The sequence below is a fragment of the Lemur catta genome, chromosome 1, assembly GCF_020740605.2.
Source record: "Lemur catta isolate mLemCat1 chromosome 1, mLemCat1.pri, whole genome shotgun sequence".
Classification (NCBI taxonomy): Eukaryota; Metazoa; Chordata; class Mammalia; order Primates; family Lemuridae; genus Lemur; species Lemur catta.
Genome location: NC_059128.1, coordinates 111,728,575 through 111,740,218, shown reverse-complemented (window position 1 = coordinate 111,740,218; position 11,644 = coordinate 111,728,575). Strand labels below are relative to the sequence as shown.

General features: G+C 49.9%; 1 protein-coding gene across 2 annotated transcripts; it reads left to right on the top strand.

Annotated features, from left to right (window-relative positions):
* Positions 1–5,437: 5,437 nt before the first annotated feature.
* Positions 5,438–8,293, top strand: CLEC4G (C-type lectin domain family 4 member G). Of its 2 annotated transcripts, XM_045547539.1 has the most exons (9): positions 5,438–5,511; positions 5,807–5,917; positions 6,140–6,193; positions 6,367–6,429; positions 6,599–6,703; positions 7,006–7,095; positions 7,292–7,440; positions 7,516–7,631; positions 7,777–8,293. In XM_045547539.1, the coding sequence occupies exons 1-9, from the start codon at positions 5,457–5,459 to the stop codon at positions 7,913–7,915; spliced, it is 882 nt and encodes a 293-aa protein (XP_045403495.1). In that variant the 5' UTR covers positions 5,438–5,456; the 3' UTR covers positions 7,916–8,293. The 2 variants fall into 2 exon arrangements, with proteins under 2 accessions (XP_045403495.1, XP_045403504.1); XM_045547548.1 differs by lacking the exon at positions 6,367–6,429.
* Positions 8,294–11,644: the final 3,351 nt, after the last annotated feature.

Genomic DNA, 11,644 nt, shown 5'->3' with positions numbered 1-11,644 from the left:
CCCCATTTGGACACCCTTGATTCTGCTCTCTTGCCTGATTGTTCTCGCAAGGACTTCCAGCACTATGTTGAATAGCAGTGGTGACAGTGGACAACCTTGTCTGGTTCCAGTTCTAAGTGGGAATGCTTTCAATTTTTCCCCATTCAGTATGGTGTTGGCTGTGGGTTTGTCATATATGGCTTGTATCATTTTTAGGTAGGCCCCATCTATGCCTATTTTGTTAAGCGTTCTTATCATAAAACGGTGTTGAATTTTGTCAAATGATTTTTCTGTGTCTATTGAGAAGATCATATGGTCTTTGTTTTTGCTATTTATGTGGTGAATTACATTTATAGATTTGCGTATGTTGAACTATCTCTGCATCTCTGGAATGACTCCTACTTGGTCGTGATGGATTATTTTCTTAATAAGCACCTGGATTCGATTTGCTAGGATTTTACTGAGAATTTTTGTATCTATATTCATAAGGGATATTGGTCTGTAGTTTTCCTTTTTTGTTGCGTCCTTTCCTGGTTTTAGTAATCAGGGTTATGTTGGCTTCATAAAATGTGTTGGGGAGGATTCTGTACTTCTTGATGTTGTGGAATAACTTTTGTAGGGTAGGCACCAGTTCTTTATAGGTGTGGTAAAATTCAGGTGTGAAACCATCTGGTCTGGGGCTTTTCTTTTTGGGAAGGTTTTTTATTGCGATTTCAATTTCAGTTCTTGATATTGGTCTGTTCAGGAACTTTATTTCTTCCTGGTTGAGCCTAGGGAGGCTGTGTGTTTCTAAAAATTTGTCAATTTCCTCCACATTTTCCAGTTTGTGTGCAAAAAGGTTTTCGTAGAGTTCATAGATGATATCTTGTATCTCCACGGCATCAGTTGTAATTTCTCCTTTCATGTTCCTGATGGAGCTTATTAGAGATTTTTCTTTTCTGCTCTTAGTTAGTCTAGCCAAAGGCATGTCAATTTTGTTTATCTTTTCAAAGAACCAACTTTTTGTTTTATTAATTCCCACATAGTTTTCCTGTTGTCCATTTCATTTAGTTCTGATTTGATCTTATTAATTTCACTCCTTCTGCTGGGTTTGGGGTCGGTCTGTTCTTCTTTCTTCAGCTCTTTGAGTCTATTCATTAGGTTGTCTATTTGTAAATTTTCTGTCTTTTGGATATAGGTATTTATGGAAATAAACTTTCCTCTCAGGACTGCTTTAGCTGTGTCTCACAGATTTTGATAACTTGTGTCTCCTTTGTCATTTAGTTCAAAGAATCTTTTTATTTCCTCATTTATAAAATAATCTTTCAGGAGAAGGTTGTTTAGCTTCCATGACTTTGAGTAGAAATGAGAATTTCTGTTAGGGTTGATTTCTACTTTTACTCCATTGCAATCTGAGAAGATACATGGTATAATTTCTATTTTTTTTTAATTTTTTAAAACATGCTTTGTGTCCTAGGATATGGTCAATCTTAGAGAATGTCCCATGAGTTGATGAGAAGAACATATATTCAGTGGATTTTGGATAGAATGTCCTGTAAATGTCAGTCAGGCCCATTTGTTCTAGCGTTCTATTTAAGTCCATTATTTCTTTGTTTATTTTCTGTTTGGAGGGTCTGTTCTGTGCTGTCAGTGGGGTGTTGAAGTCTCCAGCTATTATGGTGTTGCTGTTTATCATTTGGTTTAGATCAAGTAGGGTTTGCTTTATGAATCTGGGTGCACCTAAGTTGGGTGCATACATATTAAGTATAGTTATGTCTTCTTGTTGAACTGTACCCTTCACCATTATATAGTGATCATCTTTTTCTTTCATTACTTTTGTTGATTTAAAAACTAAGTTATCTGAAATTAAAACTGCCATGCCCGCCTTCTTTTGGCTTCCGTTTTCTTGAAATATCAATTTCCACCCCTTTATTTTCAGTCTAGATGCATCTTTGCAGGTTAGATGAGTTTCCTGGAGACAGTAGATACTTGGCTTGTATTTTTTTTATCCACTAGGGAATTCAAGCCACTCACATTTATTGAGAGAACTGATAGGTGGGGCAGATTTGTGTTCATCCTGTTGGGTATAACTTCATTGCTATGTTTTCTCTCTTGAGCCATTGTGGTATCTGGCCTTTGATCTTTAGCTTTTGAGTAGTTTTACATTCGTGAGTGTTTCTTGTGCTGGTCCATGTACAACTCTGTTTTGAGTACTTCTTGGAGGGCTGGTCTTGTTTTGGTGAATTCCCTCAGTCTTTGTTTATCTGAGAATGTCTTAATTTCTCCTTCATATCAAAAACTTAGCTTTGCTGTGTACACGATTCCAGGCTGGGCATTATAGTGTTTCAGAAGAGTGAGAATGGGGCCCCAGTCTCTTCTTGCTTGTAAGATTTCAGCTGAGAAATCTGGCATTATTCGGATGGGCTTTCCTTTGTGTGTTACTTGTTTCTTTCACCTTACAGCTCAAAGAAGGGCCTATTTAGTGGATATTTGGTCAGTCTGATGACTGCATGATGTGGTGTCTTCCTATTTCCTATGAATCTCTCAGGAGTCCTTTGGGCTTCTTGTACCTGTATATCTAGGTTTTTAGCAAGACCTGGGAAATTTTCCTCAATTATATCTTCAAATAGCTTATCCAACCCTTATGTATTATATTCTTCACCCTCAGGAATGCCCATAACTCTAACCTTAGGCTTCTTCACATAATCCACATTTCTTGCAGACTTTGGTCTTTTCTCTTATTTCTTTGCTCTATGACTGACTTATTTAATTGGAAGGCGTTATCTTCAATCTCTGAGATTCTTTCTTCTGTTTGATCTACCCTGCTCTTGAGGCTTTCCACTGTGTTTTGTAGTTTCCTGAATAAATTCTTTATTTCCAGGAGTTTGGTTTGATTTTTCTTTAATATTTCTATTTCTTTAGTGAATTTTTCTTCCAAGTCCTGGATTTTTTTGTGGTTTCTTTGTGTTGTTTATCCATTTTTTCTTGCATAATGTTGAGTTTTCTTATGATCCATGTTTGAAATTCTTCTTCTGTCTTCCGAAATTCAGAATTTTAGTGTTCTGAATTTGATTAATGTCCATTACTAGAGAGCTGGTGTTCCTCTTTGGGGGTGTGTGCTTTCCGTTTGATTCTTCATACTTCCAGAGTTCTTTCACTGATTCCTTCCCATCTGGATCAGCTGTTGCTTTTTACCTTTAGATTTTCATTTGGATAATGACACACCCTGTTTAGTCTCTGAGCAGTACGTGGTGTTTGTAAGTGAGACTCGACGACACCCTATATGATGAGTCAGTAGATGCAGTAAAAGGGTGTGCAGAATGACCTCCCTGTCAGTAGGTGGCGCTTGCCGGGAGGAGCAGGCTGCAGTGTTGTTTTGGGGTCCTGTAACCAGCTCTTGTTCTTCTGGAGAGGCACTCTAGTGCCTCACGTGGTGGGTGGGGCCCTGGGGCTTCTAGGTGTGTCCTTATTCTGCACTTCAGTGGGGGCAGGTCAGAGAGTGAGTCTGGGCAGAGCTGGGTTTGGTGAGCCTGCCCTCAAGCTCCACAAATGCTGTTAGCAGGGGTCAAAGGTCTGTTCTTTGCCTCTGGGCAAAGCTGCCAGGGAGGGGCTGAAATGGCCCCTCTCAGCGGAAAAGTCTGCATGTGGGGTGTGGGGTTGTCTGAGACCTACAGTCTAGAGCAGGCCTTGCTCCATTCCACCCTTCCCTATTCCGCAGTTTCTCCGGGGCCTCTGTCCGCAGGCAGGACCTCAAGCCAGCGGATCTACCCTGGCTGTCATGCAGGCCAGGAGGTTCCCTGCCCAGGATTGCAGACCGGGCTGGAGCACGGCCTTCCTGTGAGAGGACGGTTGCCCCTCAGGCACGCTGATCTGCCCCTGAAGGCACACACACTCAGTAGGGTCGTTCACAACTATCCCTTCTGTGCCCCAGGGCAATGCGATCAAGACCTGGGTGTACGGGATCTGGTCTGCAGGCCTGTCCCTTGGGCCCTGGAGATCAATCCCTCACCCTTCCAGGGAGAGGAGTGCTGGTCTCAAGTCACCCACGGGGTGCCCAAGCTGGATCGATGTCTCTCCGCCTAGGTATTTGCCCCGCTGTCCTGGAGTCACCAGGCAAGCAGCACCTGGGGGGGGGGGGTGAGGGAGCGCGCAATCTGAGTACCCCTCAGTCTGCTGTAGGTCCCCAAAGGGAGAGGTCCTGTTCCCTGCAGATGCCTCCGGGTGGTGGCTAAATTGTCTCTCTGGGCAGTGGCTGGTAGGCAAAGGGGGAGGGGAGAATGAAGCAATATGGCGCCTGCCTATGGGCTCCAACAGGGAGGTGCCCGAGGGCGCTGGGAGCCTGGTGCCCTGTCCGCAAGAGGCTCATGGCTCACTGGCGGCGGCCGTCTCTGGGCTGGAGTGGGCAGATCTCTCCGCTCAGGAGCCCATCCGCAGTCCAAAACGCAAGGGAGGAGAAATTTAACTGCTCCACCTACCCTTGTTGCTGGTCTCCACGCCTCTCGGGGCCCTTTCTCCTTCCAGTTCTCCTCCGCATTCTTCGTGTGGAGTCTCCTGTAGTTTCAGACACTGTTCCTTCCGACCCTCGTCTGATCTATGTCTGTCTGCCTGTTTATTTCTTTTTCACTTTCTTCTAAAATCTGTCTTTCTTGCAGAGATACTCTGGCTGGCGGTCGTCTGCCATCTTGCCCCTCCTCCAGCCATTATCACAACTTACTTTTTAAATTATGCTCATTATGTTAAATACGGGGTCTGTCTCCTCCCACCTCCCTCTAGAATGTTAGCTCCAAGAAGAGAGGAATTTGCTTATGTTGTTTTCTGATTTAGCCCCAGTTCCCACATCAATGCCTGGCACAGGGTGGGTGTTCAGTATCTGTCGAAAGAATGCAACAACAGTTGCATATTTTTGATGTGCCTGAGATGGGGCTAGGTAGACATGCACAACCTCATTTCTTCATCACAGCATCCCTTTGAGGGAGGCCCTGTCACTGTCCCCCTTTTCATAGAGCAAAAACCGAGGCTTCCAGAAGCTACATAATACACACACACACACACACACACACACACCCGGTGGTAGAGCCAGCAGCTCAGCTGAACATCACCCCAACAAAGTCTGCTTGCTCCCTTCTGGTGCAAAGGGACTGAATTAAGGGTAGGGTTGGCCCCAGCCTCTGGCAGGCACTTGCAGGGGAGCTGTCGGGGGAGCTGAACTGGCCTGGGGCTATGCCTTTTAGGGGGCTTTCTCAGGAACCAGCAAAGGTCAGAATGTGGCTGGGTTCAGTGCGTCCCTCTGGGGGGTGTTGTAGCTGCATCTACCAGGCCAGAGAAGCTGGAACTGCCACCCCCTCACATTCAGCCCAGCCCAGAATGGGCCCAGCCTTGTCACTGTTACCGGGAACTGAGTCACGGAAATGGGAAGGAAGGAAGACAGAGTGGGTAGGGCCAGGGTAGGGGTTGGGGTGACATTTATATCTGTGCCCCAGCTGGACGCCTACAGCGCTATGGACACCAGCATGTACAGCAAGTGGGGCAGCGGGCCTGAGGAGGTCCCTGGAGGTATGAGAAGTGGGACTACCTCATCGGGCCCCTTGGGTCTCTCCCTGCACCAGTGTCTGGGGTTTGATGGGGGAGGGGAGGGGAAGAGCCAACAGGGATCCAGGTAGTGGGTGCTGCAGAGACACCACAAGCTATGGAACCAGTCTGACCAGGATCCAAATTCCAAGTCTGCCACTTAGGGCCTGTGTGACCATAGACGAGTTACTTAACCTTTCTGAACCTCAGTTTCCTGGGAGGAAAGCAAGCCTTCAGGGCTCAGCCGGGGGTACCCAGCAGTCCATCCATGTTCACCCAGGGTACTGGGGACGCTCTGAGCAGTGGAGCCGGAGATCCTGCTTCCTGGCCCTGGCTCTCCTGGCCGCGGCAGTCCTGTGGGCTCTCATTCTGAGCATACTGTTGTCCAAGGGTGAGTGACCCCTCAATGGGGAGAGGTTGCATCGCGTATGAGCATGTATGTGCATGCGTGTCCCTGCGTGTTGGTCTGCCATGGGTCTGTGTGCACATCGTGTGTGTACGCTGTAAGCCCGCCTGCCCCTCTGTGATCCCGGGACGGGGAACCCCGCAACCCTCGGGCCAGGGGAAGGTTCTCGAGCTCCTCGGCCGCGCCTGCAGGACCCTCTCTCCGCAGCCTCCACGGAGCGCGCGGCTCTGCTGGGCAGTCAGGACCTGTTGAGGACAAACGGTGCGTGCAGAACGGTGTCGCCTGGGCCCCCAGGACGTGCAGGGCAGGAACGCCTGGGACCCGGAAGACAGGGTAGTGGGTGTGTGGGGACCCCACGATTCCCAGAGTGGGGAAGGGCCCCCAGACTCCCCCAGGTGACCCAGCATGGGGGGGGTGGCGGGGCGTCCTTTCAGCTTCGAAGCAGACAGCGGCGTTGGGGACCTTGAAGGAGGAGGTGGAGGCCTGCCACAGCTGCTGTAAGAGGAGGCTGAGCCCGGGCCTGTGGGCGGAGGGGGTGGGGCTGGGGATTGGAGGCGGATCTGGGGGCGGGGCTTGGGCAGGTAGGGGTGGAGTGGGCTAGTACCAGACATCCTGCTCCAACCTCTCCGTCTCGCCCCTTCCATCCCCACCGTCCGCCTTTCCCAGGCTCGGGGACGCAGGCGCAGCTGCAGGCCACACGCGCTGAGCTTGGGGAGACGCAGGCGAAGCTGGCCCAGCAGGACAGCGCCCTGAAAGAACTGCAGGAGCGCGGTGAGGGCCCGACACGACCACGACCACTGAGCCTTGGCGGTGGCCATGACCCCGACCCTATCCTGTGATCCTGACCTCTGACTTCGATCCTATCCCCAGCCTGACCCCTGATCACTGGACTCTGACCTTGACTAAACTCCTAACCCCAGCCACGACTGTACCCTACCAATTTATAACAGACCTCGACCCTGATGTCAGTCTTGTCCATGGCACCGACAGTGAACTGACCATGGACAGGGATCCTGACGTTTACCTAGTCATGACCCTGCTCCTGACGCTGACCCCAGTTATAATCTCCGCAGTGACCCAGGGCTTGGCTGAAGCCGGCAGGGACCGCGAGGACGTCCGCAATGAGCTGTTCCGGGCGCTGGAGGCAGTCAGGCACCAGAACAGTGAGCAAGACAGGATTGGGGGTGGGGAGCAGGGTTGGGTGGACCCTGCTCCTGGATCCACTTGGCCCGGCTCTTTGACATTGGCCGGGTCCTGTGGCTGCACCCCTGGGCCCCTGAGGTCCAACCCTACCCTCACACCCAGTCGATATGCCCCACCCCGGAGCAGTCCGCCTCTCTGACCCTCGCCATCCCGCAGGCTCCTGCGAGCCGTGTCCCACGTCTTGGCTGCCCTTTGAGGGTTCCTGCTACTATTTCTCCGTGCCCCAGGCCACGTGGGTAGAGGCTCAGCGCCACTGCGCAGGTGCCGGCGGGTACCTGGTGATCGTCGGGGATCTGGATGAGCAGGTGCGCAGGGGGAGGTGGTGTTCACCTTAGGGGGCGTGGCGCGCTCGGCTGGCTCATGTCTCCCCTCCTTCCTAGGGCTTCCTGACTCAGAATACGCGCGGCCGCGGTTACTGGCTGGGCCTGCGGGCTGTGCGACACCAGAGCAAGGTTCAGGGCTACCAGTGGGTGGACGGAGGCCCACTCAGCTTCAGGTCAGGGAAGGGCTCCTGGTGAGACTTGGGGAGGGACACAGGTTAGACTCTAGGAAGAGTGCTTGGGCCAGATCTTAGGGACTCTTTAGCTGGGCTTCCATCCTCAGCCAACATTCCCAGCAACGCCCCCTCTCAACCACTGCAGCTACTGGAACCGAGGGGAGCCCAATGACTCTTGGGGGCGTGAGAACTGTGTCATGATGCTGCACACGGGGATGTGGAATGATGCACCGTGTGACAATGAGAGAGACGGCTGGATCTGTGAGAAAAGGCGCAGCTGCTAACCACGCCCAGTGCCCCGGAGCCACGCCCACTGCCACACTTGGAATCCCAGGTGCCAAACCCGACTCCCAGTGACCGCTGCCAAAGATAATTTCTTCCCCGCCACTACTAAGAACCGCTCAGCACGACACAGCCCTGTCCACTGCCTGTGCTCTGGGACCTTCCCTCCAACCTCACTGCAACCCCACTCACAGACCTAACCTCCATCAGCTCTAAAATCCCTGCTCCTGGGTCCAGATGATCTGACCCCACTTCTCTCTCTGGCCAATGTCAGTTGACTAAGGGGGTGGAGCTGTTTGGTTTTCCTGCATTTTCCCCTAGACTGGGAGCTGTCTTTGCAGCCAGAGAGAGCATCAATAAATGTTTCACAAATGAATCTAGATTCCCAGCTCTGGTGAGCTCTTCATTTATCCCAGAGACCTTGGTGTGATCCCTGTGAGTGACCCCTGACTTCTCAAGTGATCTCATGGCACTATGACGCCCTCAAACCCAGGGGGTAACCTGCACTGGGCCAGGAGGGCTTGAAGGTAGGGCCACTTTGCCACTTAGTGCTGTTACTTCCTTAGCCCCTGAACCAGCCTCAGCTTGAAGCTTGGTTCAGAGGGTTCTGGGAACACAGGAATGAGTCAGATTCCGTCCTTACCCCCTGAGACCTCCCCATTCTGGTCTAGCTGGGCACAGGAACAATGTGACCAATGATTTCATGGAGGAATGCATGGAGATGATGCATTTGGAGGAGCCACTTTTGTCCTTGTTGGGGCAGGGAGGACAGTGCTGAGATATTGCAGTGGTAGACCCTTTCCTTGAGAAGACTGTCACCCCATTGTGGAGATTACAAGCATCCTGAGACAAGGCTCTAGGGTAGGTAGGGGAAGGGCTGCCCCAGGCACCTAGAGCTTGTGACCATTGGGTGGGGTGATCAAGAGATATATTCCAGAGAAGCTAGACTTCCCAGGAGCAATGGGATTTCAGTGAATGAAGCTGGGAAGGGAGGGCTTTGCAAGCAGAAAAGCCGTGAGAGCTGGGTGCACTGGCGCGTGCCCGTAGCCCCAGCTACTTGGGAAGCTGAGGCAGGAGGATCACTTGAACTCAGGAGTTCAAGGCTGCAGCGCACTATGATGATGCCACTGCATTCCAGCCTGGGTGACAGAGAAAGACCTTGTCTCTAAAACAAAAGAAAGAGAGAGAGAAAGAGAGAGAGGCTGGGAGGTTGGAAGGTGTGGAGATGGCTGAACTCACACAGGGGTGTGGGTTGCACAGAGCATGGCTTTATTAATATCAACCAGGGACTTTTGATCTGAATTCACCCTGCACTCCCGAGGTTTCCTGCTTCTATCCTGAGGAGCTAGGGGTTCTCCAGGAATTTCCCATGGAGACAGGTCCAACTGAGGGGAGTGACAGGCTAGCAGCTTTTAGTTCTGTGCAGACCTGAGTCTAGAACTACAAGCTGCTGGGAGCCCCCAGGCTACCGGGCTATTACAGCATCGACTGAGCAGGAAGAAGAGGGGACACCTTCCACGTTCCTTGGCCAGGCAGAAACCTGGCAGGGCTGCAACTAGGCAACACTCCAATCCTTTTCTGAGCCCTTTTTACCTGCAGCTCAGAGCAGGCACTGACCAGGAGCTGCCTGACTTGCCTAGAGAACTGAACAGCACACTGATGGATTTCCAGACAGCTGGTTTGGAAGACCAGATGAGTTTCCCACTGCTGCTATAACAAATTTCACTGGGTCAAAATCAAAGTGTCACCAGGGCCAGGTTCCTTCAGAAAACCTCTAAGGGAAAAACTGTTCCCTTGTTTTTCCCAGCTTCTAGAACTGTGTTCCTTGCATTCCTTGGTTCCTGGCCTCTTTCTCCATCTTCAAAGCCACTAGGGTAACATCTGGCTTCAGTGGTGACAATGCCTTCTTCTGTATCAAATCTCTCTCTCTGCCTCCTGCTTAGAAGAACACTTGGGATTGCATTTAGGGCCCAGCCAGAAAATCCAGGATGATTTCCTGTCATCCTGCAGTGCAATTCTGTCACTGACCACCCGGAGTTAGTCCAGATTCCACCTGTGGGTTATGGACACCTCCACAGGTTAAAGACACAGTCACTGACAAGACTGCCCTCATTTCAGATACCAGCCACAAGTTCCAGGGTCTCTAAGACACTCACATTTCTGACCAACTCACTTCAAATTCGGGGCTTCTTATGACCTGTTCAGGTTCTGTAGTTCACTGAAATGACTCCCAGTACTTAGGAAAAGTGTTACACTTAGCGATTACAGTTTTTTTTTTAATGATAAAAATTAGAACAGGACAAATGAGGAGACACATAGGGAGAGGTCTGGAAGGGTCCCAAACACAGCTCCCATATCCTTGACCCATAAAATCAAGACACACTTACCTGAGGCCAGTGGGTATTCTGGCTGCCAACCCACCTGGGAGTCCCTGTCATCTGGTTACTCCTTGTAGTAGGAGGTGCAATGGCCCATAAAGATATCTATGTCCTAATCCCTGGATCCTGTGAATATCACCTTATACACCGGTGATCCTAGCACTCTGGGAGGCCGAGGTGGGAGGATCTCTTGAGATTAGGAGTTTGAGACTGGCCTGAGCAAGAGCGACACCACCATCTCTATTAAAAATAGAAAAATTATCCTGGCACGGTGTCCTGCACCTGTAGTCCCAGCTACTTGGGAGGCTGAGGCAGGAGGATTGCTTGAGCCCAGCCTGGGAGACAAAGCAAGACTCTGTCTCTTAAAAAAATAGTTAAGATGGTAAGTTTTATGTGATGTGTATTTTTCCACAATTGAAAATTTAAAAAATTTTAATGCACTTATTTCAAGCTTACAATTTAATGAGTTTTGACAAACATATACATCTGTGTAACCACCGAGACATGGAACATTTCCATCCTGTAAAATTCTCTCCTGCCTCTCCCTTGTTAATCCCAAACCCCAGCCCTGCCCCAAGCCACCAGGGATCTGCTGTATATCCCGATGGATTCGACTTGTCTTTTGTAAAATTTCACATACACTGGCTCATACAGTACATAGTCTTTTGTCTCTGGATTCTTTCTCTTGGCACGATGTTTAAGACCCACCCACATTTTTGTGTGTATCTATAGTTGCTCCTTTTTATTTTACCGAGTCGTATTTCATTGTGTGGCTGGACCCTGACTCCGTCATCCATTCACCTTTTGGTGAATATCAGGGTTGTTTCCAGTGTGAGTTACTATGAGTTCAGCTGCTGGGAATATTCTTGCACAAATATTTGTATGGATCTAATAAGTTTCCCCTTCTCTTGGGTAAATAGCTGTGAGCGGGTCCTATAATAGATGAGCATTTAACTTGGTAAGAAATTAGCCAACAGTTTCCCAAAGAGGTAACACCCATTGTCTGCTCCTGTTGCAATATATCAGGGTTCTGGTTGCCTGGGGAAGTTCTTTTTTTGACCCAGGAGAGACTTCAGCCATTCTAAGCCCAGGTGTAGGGACTTATTTTGGAGCAGAGCAGGAGGGACGGAAGTGAAGGCGGAAGTTGAAACAGATAATGGACAAAGGCAGGAAGTGGGAGTAGCTAACACATGCGTGCTTGATAACACCTCTTTTCACTGGATGAGATTGGGGGCTGGGAAGCAGAGTCCGGAGGGTCTCTGATATTTGGAATTACAGCCCTTAGGCTGCCTGGTCAGAGACAAGGAGAAGGGTTGGTGACTGTACCGCAAGGAGGGGTTTTCTGGAGACAAG